General features: G+C 47.4%; 1 protein-coding gene across 3 annotated transcripts in view; it reads right to left on the bottom strand.

The window, feature by feature from the left end:
- The window catches only part of VAC14 (VAC14 component of PIKFYVE complex), a 67440-nt gene that overhangs the window by 34661 nt on the left and 16287 nt on the right, over positions 1-16492 (bottom strand). For all 3 annotated transcript variants that reach the window (XM_083370505.1, XM_083370506.1, XM_083370507.1), the window contains 3 exons: positions 15784-15844; positions 15087-15231; positions 10211-10276 (listed from right to left, as the gene is read on the bottom strand). In XM_083370505.1, the coding sequence (XP_083226631.1) occupies positions 10211-10276; positions 15087-15231; positions 15784-15844 (272 nt within the window). The remainder of the gene's footprint in view (positions 1-10210; positions 10277-15086; positions 15232-15783; positions 15845-16492) is intronic.

Raw genomic sequence — 16492 nt, 5'->3', positions numbered from 1 at the left:
CCTACACTGTATACAAGATATGATATAGGCCTGGACATCGTGTCCTACTCAGGGCCACCAGAATGTATGGGAGACCAAGTCTTGAACAAGCCAAAATGCTGGATTATCATGACATTGGCTGAGAATGAGCCCTCTGAGTGGCCCTCCTGGAACATAGAGCCGATAGTGCAGGAGTCCATCCGTGATGGTCCATGGGGAGTCTGGCCCCAACTCCTCCCTTCATTAAGCTACCCACGCATCATGCTGTTGGGCCTCCCGAATCCAAGCCCGCACATCTATTGGCTTCCAAACTGCAGAGAAAGACTCGGGGAGAACTGTCCTGGGCAGAAGCTTGTCTTCCATATGGGGAATATTCTGGATTCCTTGACAGAGCATCCGCTCTTTGGTTGTGATCGCTTGGTATGTAGGTAACGTGGAAACTGAACCTAGCAAAGAAGAGAGACCACCGAATATGTCGCTGGTTCAATATCCAGGCGGTCTCCAAGCTTTCCAGTTTCTTATGGTCCGTCTGGACTTCAATTTGATGCCAAGCCCCTTCCAAATGATGCCTCCAGGCCTCAAATGCCACTTTGATGGCCAGTAGCTCCTTCTCCCAGATGGTGTAGTTGCACTCGGCTGGATTCAGTTTCTGCAAGTAGTACATGCAAGGGAAATAGAAAGAGCCTCGGTGGAGCAGTGGGCTAATGCCTCCTTAAGTAACACCAGCTGCCTGCTATTAGTGCAGGTTCGTGTCCCACCAGGCTCAAGGTTGACTCAGCCTTCCATCCTTCCGAGGTAGGTAAAATGAGGACCCAGATTGTTGGGGGCAATAAGCTTTGTAATAATGCCGCTTGGGGTGTGTGTGAAAGCCCTAATAAGCAGGCATATACATAGAATGAAGGCTACTGCTAAGCTTGTAAGCCGCCCTGAGTCTTCGGAGAAGGGCAGGATATAAATGGAATTAAAATAAATAAAAAATAAAAATAAATAAAAAGGCACCACTGGGTGCCGTAGCCTGGAGTAACACCACTCCAATGGCAATGTCAGAAGCATCTGCTTCCATGACAAATGGCCGTTGTGGGTCAGGATGTTTCAAGATGGTTCCTTCATGAAGGCTTTCTTTAAAGCCTGGAAAGCCTGTTGTTTTGGGTTATCCCAATGAAACCGGGTCTTTTTCTGCAGGAGCCGAGTGAGGGGCACAATCATGGAAGCAAAACCAGGGATGAAGGTTCTATAGTAGTTGGCAAACCCAAGGAGTCGCTGGACATCGTTAATGCAATGTGGGGGTTGCCAACTATGCAGAGACTCGACCTTGCTTGGCTCCATGGCAATGCCCTCAGGAGAAATGCGATGACCTGGGAAATCAATGGTCATTTGATAGAACTGGCATTTCTCCAGTTTGGCATACAAACAATGATCTCAGAGCTGTTGCAGGACCTGACGGAGATGCTGGTGGTGCGTCTCCCCAAAGGGGAGTGGATCAGAATGTCATCCAAATAGATCACGACAAACTTATCTAACAGATCCTGGAAGATGTCATTCATGAAGTGTTGAAAAACTGCAGGGGTGTTGGTCAGCCCAAACGGCATCACTGTATACTTGAAGTGCCTGTACCAGGTGCTAAATGCGGTCTTCCACTCATCACCTGACCAAACCCTAACGAGGTTGTAGGCTCCTCTCAAGTCCAATTTCGTGAAGATTTTTGCCTCTTGGAGCCGTTCCACAAGTTCGGGGATGAGGGGCAGCGGGTATCGATTATGTACCGTAATGGTGTTTAATTTTTGATAGTCACAGCAAAGCCTCAATTCTCTAGACTTCTTTTTGACAAAGAGCACTGGTGCAGACACTGGCGAAGACAAGGGACGAAGTAAACCCCGAACCAAGTTTTTGTCCAGAAAGTCCTGCAACGCAGCCAACTCGGGGTCCGACATGGAATACAAACGTCTCACTGGGAGAGGCGGGTCAGGAATTAAGTTGATGGGGCAGTCAGGTGGCCTGTGCGGGGGCAATTGATCCGCCTTAGTCTCACTGAACACATCAGCATAAGTCGCCAGTTTGGAGGGCAGGGAGACCTCGGGGGACTCACCACCTGGCCGGCACAGACTTGGCGGGTGTGATCCACAGACTGAAAATTTGGAAAGGTGACCAAGTTCTGGGACCAATAAATCTACGGGTCATGCATCCGGAGCCACGCCAATCCCAAGACCACGGGGAAATGCAGGTTGGAGGTTATGTAAAACTGAATAGCCTCCTCCTGTGAGCTGATGGTCATACATAACAGTTGCATGGCAGCCTTAATTGGCCCAGACAGGAGCACTCGGCCATCAATAGTCTCCACTAACAGAGGTGGTTCCACCGGGCATTGGGGAACAGCCCATTTAGCCACAAATGCTACATCCATGAAGTTTGTGGTGGCCCCAGAGTCGACCAAAGCATGTACCTGAATCCCCTGTGGCTTCCCGGGGAGGATCAAGCGTGCCACCAATATCAAATGCCATGGAGGTCTGAGTGCAGCATCCAAAGGATGTTGCTCAGTGTGGTGGGAAGCCTGACCCAAAACATCTTTTAGGTCGGGCTCAGGGCATTTCCCGACAGATGACGTTGCTATTGTGGGGCAGGCTCAGTAGCTGACGCCCCTCGTCGCTTCTTGGGGAAGAGGCGGCCAAATGCCCAGGTTCCCCATAGTAGAAACACAAACCCCCCGAACATCGTCTATTCATTTCTGTCACCGATAGGCGAGTTCTGGCAGCACCTAACTCAATAGGCTCCTCCTGCAGAACCGGAGTATCACGCACCACTGGGGCTGCCCGGTCTCTGAGGTGGATGACGACTCCTACGCTACTGCAGTCGAGCGTCCATCCACAAACAGAGATGGATCAACCCACTGAGATCTGGGGGAACATCGACACGGGCCAGCTCGTCCAACAGCTCCTCTGACAAGCCATCCTGGAAAGCGTCCATGAGTGCAGCTTCATTCCAGGCTGAATCCTGGCTAAGCATCCGAAAGTCACTGATATATCCCTGTAGAGGGCGTCGGCCCTGCCTCAGGGCTTTCAGGTGTCGGGTAGCAGTTTGCGTCTTAATGGGGTCTTCATACATCAGATGCATAGTCACAAACACCCCCCCCCCAAATTATCCAACAATGGACTAGGTTGGGCTACCAGGGGTGTGCCCAACAAGCTGCTAACTTTGGATATTTTTGCTTTGACAACAGATGGAGATACAACCATTTTCTTCTTATGTTTTACTCTTAGAATTAGAGTTAGCTGATGCTGGGGGGGGGGAGGAATGTGCATGGGAGTTTAGGTAGACAAAACAACACTGAACCTAGTGTATGAACCAAGGTTGAAAGAAGAGATGATAAGAATTGGCGGGCTGGAGAACTGGAGGGGAAGCCTGCATTTCAAACTAATTGGAGAATGTGATTTATGACTGTTAATTGGAGGAGGGAATTGTGAAATGTGTTCAGGGGAAGGGAACTCAGATTTTGGCTTCGACTATGTAAGTGCCGATGCTATGCTACTCAAATAAAGATTCTTTAAGGTAAACAATGCCTTGAAGTTCTTTGAAGAGTTTCATCTGTCGGAACCATGACACTGGCATCGGCACAGAAAAACTGGAAACATCTCTGGAGTGCCATCGAATATGTCAGGCACTGAGACTGGATGCTTCTTTCTGGGTTGTGGAGCAGCAGGAGCGGAGGCTTGAAGCTGAGCCACTTGAGCTGCCATCAAAGCCAGCTGCTGGGGAGCTGGGCATTTTCCACACATAACTATTCCGATGTAGTAGGGGGTAGGAGGCTGAAGGCAAAATGTTCTGTCCCAGCCTATGTGAGTCCTTGTTATGCTCACAAGGAGAAACCCCTCTTCCAACAAGCAGGCAGGAACCACAAGAAAACACAACCCCTTTTATTATTCACAGACCTGAGTCAATGTCCAAGGCAAACACAGTTCACAGAAACTCGATCCTTAACACAAACGGTTGCCTTCGGCAACCAGCACCTCCCACACCTTCCCTTCCTATTCAGCCAAGGTGTGGCTTCCTAATGCCTTCTCCTTTGCCTTTGGAGTTGCCCCATTGCATTCCTCTGTCCTACTCTCTTTTCTTGCAGGCATTTTCGTGCATCCTGGATATCTCCCAGCTGTGCTTCATCACTGTCCAACTCAGACTCCCAGCACAGCTGTGTCTCAACCTGAGCGTGAGTAGAGGGGCCAGGCTCCTTGTCAGACTGTAAGTCTTGGAGCTCCTCAGAGTCTTCCTTTCACTCTGAGGTCACTCCAGGCGCCTCCTCCTCATCTGATTCCTCAGACTCAGCTGTCGGGTCCACTGGCTGGCAAGGAATCACAACACCTGGGCCATCCGCTAGCCCCCAGATGGAAAGGCTGAGACCTCCGTGCCTTGAAGCAAGTGATTCAGGAGAGGAGGATCACACGGAGCCAGTGATTGATGCGCGGGCATGGCAGAGGCTGAGGAGAGGAGAACAGCGAGAGGCTATAGGCCAGTCTTCGGGGCAGAAGAGTAATCACTTCTAACAGAGCCCCACCCTCAGCTGTGGATAAAAGGCAGGCTTGGAGACGACTAGGTGTGGCAGACAACTATTTGTCTCTCTGTCGGTCAGCCACTTCTAGTTTGAACTCCTGACTTGTTTGGAAACTTGCCAGAGTTTTCCTCAGATCCTGTGGTGCTGGGAGTTGGAGCACCTTCTGAGTATATGTGTGTCTTATGTTAGAAAAGAGCCAGCTTGCCTGAAGGACTCTTGCTGAAAGCGTGGTGAGAGACTGAGATTAACTCTGGGTTTTGGGAGAGCACTGCAGAGAAAAGGGAGCGAGCTCCATTGTTTGGAGGCAACTAAAGACTTTAACAGTCGACTGTGTGAAACTGCTGGTGTTCCTGAATAAAAGGAATGTTGGAGATTTATTGGTGTGTCTGTTGTGTTCAGGGAGCTGGGTCAGAACACCTATCTGTGCCAACCAGAAACCTGCAAATATACAGTAACAACAAGCCTTGGTTCACAGCTAAACACAAGCCGCTACACTGTGCCAAACAGGAAGCCACAGGAAAGAAGATACAATCAAGCCCAGAAATGTAAACAAGGGAGATCAGAGCAGCAAAAAGAAGCTACTCTGAAAAGCTAAGGAATCAGTTCTCAAAAAATCCCATATTCAAAAAAGGAAAAAAAGTAGACCCCAGAAACCACAGACCAATCAGTCTAACATCAATACCTGGGAAGATTCTGGAAGATTCAAAAAACAAATCTGCAAACAACTAGAAGCAAACAAAGTGATAACTGGTAGCCAGCACGGGTTTGTTAAAAACATATCATGCCAAAACAATCTTATCTCATTCTTTGATAAAGTGACCAAATTAGTAGATCAGCTAAATGCTCTGGACATAGTATACTTAGATTTCAGTAAAGCATTCAACAAAGTAGTCCACAATCTACTGCTTCGTAAGCTAGACAAAAGTGGAATAGACAACATCACTGGCTGACAAACTGTACTCAACGAGTAGTCCTCAATGGTACTATATCCATGTGGAGAGAAGTAAGCAGTGGGGTATCACAAGGCTCCGTCTTAGACCCAGTGCTCAACAATATCTTCATCAATGACTTAGATGAGGGAATAGAAGGGGATCTCATCAAATTTGCAGATGACAGTAAACTGGCAGGAATAGCCAAGACCCCAGAAGACAAGCTCAGGATTCAAAAAGATCTTGACAAAGTGGAACAATGGGCCCTAGCCAACAAAATGAGTTTTAATGTGGAGAAAAGCAAAGTTTTACATCTAGACAGGAAAAATCAAAGATATAAGTAGAGATTAGGTGAGATCTGGCTCAAAAACAGTAACTGTGAGAGGAGTCCTAATGGACAATCACTTGACTATGAGCCAGCATGTGCAGCAGCAGCCAAAAAAGCTAATACAATCCTGGGTTGTATAAAAGCAGCATAGAATTGAGATCATGCAAAGTTTTAGTATCGCTTTATAAAACCCTAGTGAGACCATACCTGGAATACTGCAGCCAACTTTGGTCACCATACTACAAAAAAGATGTTGAGACCTTGGAAAAAGTTCAGAGAAAAGCAACTAAGATGGTCCAAGGCCTGGAGACTAAAACATATGAAGAACGGCTGCAAGAATTGGATTTGGCTAGTCTAAAGAAAAGAAGAAACACGGGTGACATGGTAGCAGTGTTCCAGTATTTGAGGGGCTGCCACAAAGAAGTGGTGGTCAAATTATTCTCCAAAGCACCAGAGGGCAGGACAAGAAACAATAGTTGGAAACTGATCAGAGACGCAACCTGGAATGAGAAACTTCCTGACAGTGAGGACAATTAACCAGTGGAACAGCCTGACTTCAGAAATTGTGGGTGCTGGAGGTTTTTAAGAAGAGGCTAGACAGTCACTTGTCTGAAATGGTATAGGCTCTCCTGCTCAAGCAGGGGGTTGGACTAGAAGATCTCCAAGATCCCTTCCAGCTCTATTCTATTCTATAATAATGTTTTAGACGTGATGTATAGACTCAGCTCTTTGGAGAATGCTCTGATGCTGGGAAAAGTAGAAAGAAGTGGACAACTGTCAGCAAGGACTCAGATACGGGGGGGGGGAGGCATGTTGAAAGACATGAAAGACCTGATTAGAGGGACACCATCATGGAGATCCATCTATGTGGTTGCTAAAAGTTGATGCCAACTTGATGGATCATCATCATTATCCTACTGGAGGTCATAACTCTAATTCTGGGTTTCTCCAACCTTGCCAGTCCTTAAAATTAACCATGAAAATGGAGAAAGGAAAAGGCAGGAATTTAGTGCTGCCCCTGAATAATTTTGTGTCTCTGGCTCTCCAAAGGCCCCTCCTTGTGTAGGCTATCAGGCTGCACATGAGCCAGCAGATCCAGCTGCTGGTCAACCCAGCTGTTTTCGGAAGAGCAGCAGCAGCCACAGACTGACCCAGAAGGCAAACATCCCGAGAGCAGAGGATGTCCTCCTTCAGATTTTCTGCAACTCTGAACAGGCATCCCAGAATTCATGGGGTCAGCTGAGAACTGGGACACATATTCAGGGTCTCCTTATAGGTGTCATTTGTCCCTCTTTGCCACCTTGCCTTGGGGTCATTCCAAGATGCACTTTGGGACTTCCAAAAGGTAAGACTGGCTTCACTCCAGGCACTAGCGAGAGTGTGGCTCACAGTTTCAGGAGAGAAGCTTGTTGGACAAGGATGGAGGAGATTCAATCTCAGGTCTATTCTCCAACGGGCAACTTCGCTTAGCCCAACTATCTCATCAGGTGCCTCAAGGGCAGGAATTGCTCTTTGCACCATCTTGATGGAAAGGCAAGAGTGTAAATCTAACAGACAAAGCCAGCCGCCGCAGGGTCTGTGCAGAAGTCAACCAAAGCATCCTATCTTCCCCCTGGGCAACCAAGCACCTAATGGAAAGCAACAAGGGGGCCCTGGTCAGTTGCCCTCTGCTGATCTCAAGGGGGCCCCTGGAGGCTGCCAGACACAGGCCTGGAGACCCAGTCAAGCCTTGGAGCTTGAGGCCTGCAAAGGATCCCATCACAGCAGCAGGTGAAGCATCGGGGGAAATTATGCAGAAATGGGACATGTTTATAAATATATATTCTTGTTCTTTAATATCATTTTATTATTTTAATCTATTGTTAGCCAACCAGAGTCACATTTGCAATCTGGATGGCTATATAGGGAAGCGAAAGTGAAAGGAACAAAAGGAAAGAGAGGACAGAGGAAAAGGAAAAGAAGTCTCAGTGAAGTGTGTGGTCTCCTCTCTTCCAGGGTGATGCGAGGTGAGTGTTCAGCCTCTGGGAAGGGAGGCACCTCTGCCACTCTCTTTCCCTTGGCTCTCTTTCCTGCTTCCTTATTATTTTGGTTTCCATCGTGGAAGGGATGAAAGGACTTTTTGTCTCATTCAGAAATCCTCTAAGACAGTCAGGAAACAGATCCCTCACTCTGGAAGCCAAGCGTCCCGTTGCCTTGGGAACATACAACCAGGCGTCCCCCCCCCAGTATTCCACCTGCAGGCCCCCTTTGGGGGCACCTGGCGGGGTGGGGGAGGGCAGCCATTCACATGCAGGGCACATCTCTCCAGTGAGCTTTTCTCTCTGTCTTTGTGTGGTGTGAGCTACGGGAGAAGCTGGCAAGGGGCAAGGAAAGCCACAAATACCCAGCCCTGCCATGGCAACAGGGCTGGTGCCAGCAGAGCCGTTAGCTGCTCCTTCCTCAGCAGCACCTCCAGCTCCCAGCCCTGGAAGAACCCTTCCCCTCCCACCCAACTCTCTGCTCCAGCAGAGGGAACTGCAGAAGCCCCTCGGCCTCTTTTGGGCACACTGGGAGGAGGAAGGAGGGAGCCTGGCTCAATTCTCCAAGGAATCATGGGCTTCAAATGCGTCTTGGGGGAAAATGGCAGCGAACAGGCATGCTGGGGGAGGGGGACTGTGAACAAGGACCCCTTTGTTCTCCTTGGCACCCCATGAAGATGAAAGGAGGCAGCTGGTATTCATCTTCCACCACCCGTGCTCACATGACCTTCTGCTGATGGCAGAGAGACCGAGACCAAGGATCTGAGAAAAAGGGTTTGGGGAAAATGCAGGGGGTCTTTGCACCGGGCTGGGCTTGCTCAGAAGGGAGGTAAATCATCCCAAGGGAAGCAGCTGACTTTGCCTCCACCTCAAAATTTTGGCTGCAACAGTCACACACCTGTCCTCCCAGCTCCACCAGCATTTCCTTCTGCTGCTCAAAGGCAGGCTTCCCTGCACACACATACAGAAGCGTGCAAGGACAGACACACACACACACACACACACACACAGACACTGTCCACTGCTATGCCCGAGAGGATTGCAGGCGGAGAAGTCTGCAGCCCTGTTAGATAGAGTTTGGCTTAAATCTGCAGCATTACATGCTGCCATGAGCTCAGGATGCCTGTGGGGAAAAGGCAAAATGAGGCTGTCAGGTTGCCTTTGCTGCATGGGGGAAGGCTGGGATCTCCAGAATAAATATAAGCCATTCTGCCCAGGAAGAAAAGGGTGGTGGTGTAGGAGGGCCCCTCTGTCCCTGCCCGCCCGATGGAAATGCTAGCTTAAGAGTGGCCCTTTAGATGCCAAGACTCCTTTTCAGACTCAAATTTCCAGGCTCACCCAAGAGCTGCACAATTGCCACAAAAGAGACACTTTTGTCAAATCTTCCAGGTGAGAAGAGTGCACAGCCAGAGCTTCCCATGCAGCAAATGAAGAGTGAACGAAGCCTCTTCCGGAGCCCTGGGAATCCAAGGGCACAAGGATGGTTCTCCCTGGGAAGCCTGAAGGATCTCGGGGACACTGTCCCTTGGCAAGAGACCGACTGTCTGGCAATCACAGCAGAGGAGTTAACGAGGGCCAAAGCCCACCAATCTGTACCAAGAAGTGGGAAAAGCACAATCCAAGAACGGCAGCAGTTTCTGATCACGACCCTGCCAAGAACAGGCATCAAAAGGCTTTGGTTTATTCTAACCACAATTAACATAAAATGGAAAGATCTGAGTCTATAAAGCATCACCTTAAGATGTTCCTTCCAAGAGCCAGAAGGAATGGCTGGGGGGGGGGGGAAGTGGAGGTAGAAAATGTCAAAGCTAAATGGACATATAATTAACAACCCACAAAGAAGCCATCTCCTCTGAGAGAGAAAAAAAACCTCAAGAGAATATTTCAGAAAGAGTGGACATAGGCCTCCATGTCTGCGCGAAAGCCAGGACCTGTCCCAGAGGGATTCCTGGTTGGATCAGAAGTCCAGAGAGGCATTTACCTGGCTGGGAAGCTCAGAGACAACCTCCGAGGAAGCTCAATGGAAGCAACCAGCTCCCCAAAGCTTGCTCTTTTCCCCCAGCAAGAATGAATTCCTTCATTCAGTGTCCAAGGCTGCCCACTGCCCAACTCTGGGTGACTCCCAGAAGGTTAAACAGGTAATAACGAACAATGAAAGTGACAGTAAAAATGGCTATGCTGGGGGAACAAAACTAAACAAAACCGAAGATCATACAAATTCATTTTATTGATTCAGGGGCCAAAAGAAGGAAAATTTCAAAAACTATGCAGTAGATTAGTCAGAGTCATGCAAAAGCAGTTCAGAAATCCCTGTATCCCTGCGACAGAGGAACTTCGACACCCGTGGCCAGGATGAAGCAGCCCATGAAGATGCTTTGCAGAGTGAATAATACAACAGCAGAGAAGCTCCTCTTACCTCGTCAGAGTCATCAGATAAGGTCTTCAATAAGATGGGGAATAAGCTATCCGTGTGCCGGAACATCTGAAAAGCAAAGAAACCTTCAAGACAAATAAAAAAACATCATGGGGTCAACTGTCCCATTTGGCACATTCTGTTCTGTACCAGCCTGCTACCGGCCCTGCAGAAAAGGCAACCCCTTTACAAACGGCAAGAGGCTGGAATTACGTCTGCCAAATTTATTACTACAAAAACAAACAAGACACGAACCAAGATACAGGAGCTTTGAAACACTATCCGAGCGGTTGCTTTCAGCAAACCAGCCCTCCCCACACATTCCCCTTATAAAGAGTTCAGGGCGTGGCTTCTCTCTGCCTCCTTCCGAGAAGCCCCATTGCCTTCCTCTGTTTACTCCTACTTGACTGCCTCCTGCGTCGGGCGTCCTTGAACAGGGCCAGCTGTGGGTCATCTTCACCCACACTGTCAGGTTCACACAGCTGGGTCTCCATGGTGACCAAGTGGGAGGGGCCTGCCTGAGGGCTATCATCAGCAAGATCTTCAACCCCCTCAGCAAGGTCTTCAACACCCCCCTCCTCCTCTGAGTCGTCCGACCCAACTGCCGAACCCACAGGCTGACCCTGAATCACAACACATTCAACAAAAGAAACTGCGCTGCTCAAACATTCTTCATAACCTGACCTTGGTAGATAATGTTTGCCGGCAAAAGAAGGCCCTCGTGCATTCCATAGCCTCCCCGCCATAGGAATTCACCACCCTCCTCCTGTCACCGTTTGGCAAACTGTGAGCGAAAGGAGGTGGAACGTTTTATTTATATATCATATTTCGAACTGGCCCATCTCCCTCACAGAGCACCTCTATTCCTGCCTTGTGTTGCTCCACACAGGACCCACTCTGTTTGAGACCACTCCTCATGTATATGAAGGGATAACGCCTCACAACCAAAATGGCCTACAATTCTCAAGAATTTAAAGCAGTCATGCTATTAAAATTGTTATAGTTACGCTTGCAGAATATCAGGAATAATTTTTTTAAAAAAATAATGAAGATGGTGTCAGACATCTGAGCTGTTCTAATTTTGGTAAAATCATGAAACCAAAGAGGACATTGAGGCTGTGGGGCCCAACTTCTCATTCAATGAAGGAGAGGCCATGGCCTCCCTGGGTCATTGCTCTTTGCCATGCCTACCCATAGGATACCTTTTTTAAACCTTTGAATCCACCTTTTGCTATTTAAATTCACAATTCTGCACCCCACAGCCTTGAATGAAAGAAAACAACCCTTGACCATCCTATTTCCTCTTTGGGAAATTAGAGTGCTGCTATATATCCAATTCTCTGTCAGCCTTTGAAGTAGGTCTGGTCAAGAAAGAGGCGTGGCAGGAATGTGGGTCTAGGATAACTTGCCACAGGACAAGAGTTACAATAATATCAAAGAAATTGTGGAATAGAATCATTAAAGAAAGGATGCAAAGGAGGGACAAAATAAAACCTGAAATGACAATAATTAAATTGTTGAACTGTCCTGTGGCAAGTTGTCCAACAGTGAGGTGTCCCATTCCACTTCGTGGTTGAGCACCCTATGAAATGTTTTTCTAACCAGCTGTCTATTCATTCATCATTGCACCAACCCATACTTAATGAACAAGCTCATCAATGTGTCCCCGGGCATTTTGTCAACTGCTTTGCTGACGTCAATGGAACAAATCAGTCTTCTTGATCTTCTCTAAAGTTTGGATCAGTCCTTGTGAGGTGTGACCCATCCTTGTGGCAGTAATCCTTTGTGTAAAAAATTCTGATCATGGTCACAGTAGTCAATTCTCTTCTGTTGACAGCACTTGAAAATATAATTGTTCAGCTACAATATTCTTTACTTCCTGGTTCTCTTCTGTAGACAGACCAGATGGATGAAAACAGCAACTGGGTCCTCAGGAACTGGAGCATCCTTCCTATAGATGATGGAGCTTCACTCTCTCGGAAGAAACTTTTGTCTCTATAATATTTCTTTTTACTCGGTGGAGCCTATCCTCTAATGTATTATCAGGAAGCTTTTCTTATTCTTGGCTGGTAGCCCAGAAAACTGAACACAGAATCCTCAAAAAAAGTCAGCCCTACCATGTTCCACCCCAGTTTCTAAGACCTGAAGATGTTACTAGAAGCAAATTACAGACATCACTTGTTTTAGCAAACAGAATTATCACTGGGCTTAGTCATTTACAGTCATGGCCGAAATTGTTGGCACCCCAGAAATTTTTCCAGAAAATCAAGTATTTCTCATAGAAAAGTATTGCAGGAACACATGTTTTGCTATACACAGGTTTATTCCCTTTGTGTGTATTGGAACACAACAAAAAAGGGAGGAAAAAAAACCAAATTGGACATAATGTCAAACAAAACTCCAAAAATAGGCTGGACAAAATTATTGGCACCCTTTCAAAATTGTGGATAAATAAGATTGTTTCAAGCATGTGATGCTCCTTTAAACTCACCTGGGGCAAGTAAAAGGTGTGGGCAATATAAAAATCACACCTGAAAGCAGATAAAAAGGAGAGAAGTTCACTTAGTCTTTGCATTGTGTGTCTGTGTGTGCCACACGAAGCATGGACAACAGAAAGGGGAAGAGAACTGTCTGAGGATTTTGAGAACCAAAATTGTGGACAAATATCAACAATCTCAAGGTTACAAGTCCATCTCCAGAGATCTAGATTTGCCTTTGTCCACAGTGCGCAACATTATCAAGAAGTTTGCAACCCATGGCACTGTAGCGAATCTCCCTGGTCGTGGACAGAAGAGAAAAATTGATGAAAGGTTGCAATGCAGGATAGTCCGGATGGTGGATAAGCAGCCCCAAACAAGTTCCAAAGGAATGCAAGCTGTCCTGCAGGCTCAGGGAGCATCAATGTCAGCGTGAACTATCCGTCGACATTTAAATGAAATGAAATGCTATGGCAGGAGACCCAGGAGGACCCCACTGCTGACACAGAGACATAAAAAAGCAAGATTACAGTTTGCCAAAGTGTACTTGAGTAAGCCAAAATCCTTCTGGGAAAATGTCTTGTGGACAGATGAGACCAAGATAGAGCTTTTTGGTAAAGCACATCATTCTACTGTTTACCGAAAACGAAATGAGGCCTACAAAGAAAAGAACACAGTACCTACAGTGAAATATGGTGGAGGTTCAATGATGTTTTGGGGTTGTTTTGCTGCCTCTGGCACTGGGTGCCTTGAATGTGTGCAAGGCATCATGAAATCTGAGGGTTACCAAAGGATTTTGGGTCGCACTGTAGAGCCCAGTGTCAGAAAGCTGGGTTTGCGTCCGAGATCTTGGGTCTTCCAGCAGGACAGTGACCCCAAACATATGTCACAAAGCACCCAGAAATGGATGGCAAGAAAGCGCTGGAGAGTTCTGAAGTGGCCAGCAATGAGTCCAGATCTGAATCCCATTGAACACCTGTGGAGAGATCTTAAAATTGCTGTTGGGAAAAGGTGCCCTTCCAATAAGAGAGACCTGGAGCAGTTTGCAAAGGAAAAGTTGTCCAAAATTCCAGGTGAGAGGTGTAAGAAGCTTATTGATGGTTATAGGAAGCGACTGATTTCAGTTATTTTTTCCAAAGGGTGTGCAACCAAATATTAAGTTAAGGGTGCCAATAATTTTGTCCGGCCCATTTTTGGAGTTTTGTTTGACATTATGTCCAATTTGCTTTTTTTCCTCCCTTTTTTGTTGTGTTCCAATACACACAAAGGGAATAAACCTGTGTATAGCAAAACATGTGTTCCTGCAATACTTTTCTATGAGAAATACTTGATTTTCTGGAAAAATTTCTAGGGTGCCAACAATTTCGGCCATGACTGTATGTATTTAATTCATCATATCTATATAGACATCAATCTCACAAAATGTGACTGTGAATGGTGAACAAGCCATGAAAGGAACAACACTAAAACATTCCACAATAAAAAAACATTAAAGGACTAGGGGAGAGCAGATTCAAAGTTATAAAAAATGCAGTCACCTCACCATTTTCCTGAGATCCCCACCTCTGTTTTAAGAGGTTTTGGAAAGGATATCAAGGACGGGCCAGTGCTTTGAGGGGAAGGATGATCCAGAATTTTTGAAAATTGTTGTATCACAAGTCACCAGCAACAATTCTTTGTCTTCATGTAGGGCACAACTGTGCTCCCTTTACCCTTCAGGGTTTCACTATTCTATTTGGTTCATTGTGGTGAGTACAAATAACACACACAAAAACACACATACCTATTTTCCTTTCGTAAGGGACTAGAACTCATTTTTCGAAGGGTCTGAACATCCAGAATCTCTTCTGTCTGGTTATGACTATTGCCCATTAAGCCCACTTTTTTTAAGATCTTCCCAATAAAGAACCGATTCAAGTATTAGATGTCTGAAAGCCTATGCTTCCGCTTCAGAGAACTTGGAAGCTGCTTCAATCCAGACAGGCTGAATGGTAATTAAAATGATCATTCAACGTTAAGCGCAAGAAAGGTCCAGAGCCATGCCCAGAACTTTGGTGCACAAAGCAGCAGCTACAGTTGCCAAAAGAGGCTCCGTTGTGTTTCTGTGGCTGACCTTTCCCTGCTCCCCCTTTTTTGATTTGAAGGAGGGATACAGCTCCTCAGGTGGCAAGCAACCGGTGGTGGACATGCTGCTTTGTATGCACCAAACATAATGAATTTGCCACATGGGTAAATGAACAACGCATCTTATTTCTGAGTAACATCTATGGAAGAATCAAGAAATTATTTTTTCAGTTCAGGTAACATTAGATTTGCTATTTAAATGGCTCCTTTCCAATATAAACAAAGGTCGGTACCAATAAAACCCATTTCTCAAGATCAGATTAGGTCTAAAGGCCTACCTTGCGTGGTGTCTTGATGTACAGGTGGTAGAGCCACTTCAAGACTGCAATCCGTGTCATCATCCCAGTGGTTGAATCATGGAGGTGGCAATCCAGGACCTGCACAATTCCATCAAGGTTCAGGGTCACACAACTTCTTTCCATGCTGCAAATAAAAGCAGGATCAACAGATTGGTCCAGTAGTTAAGGCACCAGGCTAGAAATCAGGAGACTCTGACTTCTAGTCCCACCTTAGGCATGAAAGCCAGCTGAGGGACGTTGGGCCGGTCACTCAGGGCATAAATAAAGAACGGCAGAAGAAACCCACGAGGCTATCCAAAAGCTCAGCAGAGCTACAGGAGAGCCATTTCGAGGGAGCTCCTTCCTTAGAGGTCCTTTGGTGGCTGAGGGCTCAAAGCCCGGATATGCCCACTGACCAGCCTCTTTCCCCTTCAGAGTTAAAAAAGGGTGCAGGGAATTAAACCCGGTGACCGAATTCTGCTGCCGATTTGGGTTTGCTAATTTCCCTTCTGGGTGGAGGGAAACATAGGGTTGCTGGGAACCAGATGACAGTGCTGGGAACAGCTGCCCTCCAAGCAGCCCGAAAAAGCGATCTGCTCACCACCACCACCACCACCCCACCTCCTGGTGCAGGTCTCCTCCTCCTACTCCAGACTCCCCCCCACTCTTTCAAAACGAGAATGTAGGAATAACTGACCTAGCTGGTACAAAGATGCTGGCGCTATTGAAATCCGACTCACTGGAGACATCCAGGCAGCCTAAAGGAAGAGACCGCAGGTGAGCTTCACCCCTCTCCAAAACTGACGGGGAAAGATGTTGAGGGGGGGTTAAACTCCTTTCTTCCCAGGCCCAGCTTCAGCTCATCTATTCACGGCCTTTCCAGGCACTTGCAAAACCATCGCTGCCTCATCAGCAAGGCACAAGCAGGTACCCTCTGCAGAGCTTGCCATGGCCAGGCTCATGGGCAATGCCTGAAGGGCAACCAACCTGAGGTCCAGCAGGCCTGGCAAAGGGAATTTAACAAGCAGCAGCCCTTCCTCTGCCAACCCCCCTCCCCGGCTTTGCTTTTCTGAGGGAAGGAAGCCATGGGGCGACATGCATCTTCTGGGGAGAAGACCCCAGGCCCGAGCAAGCCCTCCCTTCATGAGACTCTCCATTTGATCTTCTAGGGTTCTTTCAACTTCTAGGGAGAGCCAGCTGGAAAGCGCCCAGTCGTATGTGACCCTCTGTTCCCAGGCCTTCAGGCCAACACTTCCTGAACTAGGGGCACGTGGCCCCAGCAGCTGCACTCTGGCCCCTTTGCAGCTTCCAGGCCACCTGCTGGGGCTGCAGCAACCCAAGCAAAAGGCAGCGAGGCAGGGACTGGCTGCCCCAAATAAGCAAACAACTCGGTGCAGCTTGAGGTG

This window comes from Vipera ursinii (assembly GCF_947247035.1).
Source record: "Vipera ursinii genome assembly, chromosome: 10".
In the NCBI taxonomy this organism is placed as follows: Eukaryota; Metazoa; Chordata; class Lepidosauria; order Squamata; family Viperidae; genus Vipera; species Vipera ursinii.
This window is presented reverse-complemented; position numbering and strand designations above follow the sequence as displayed.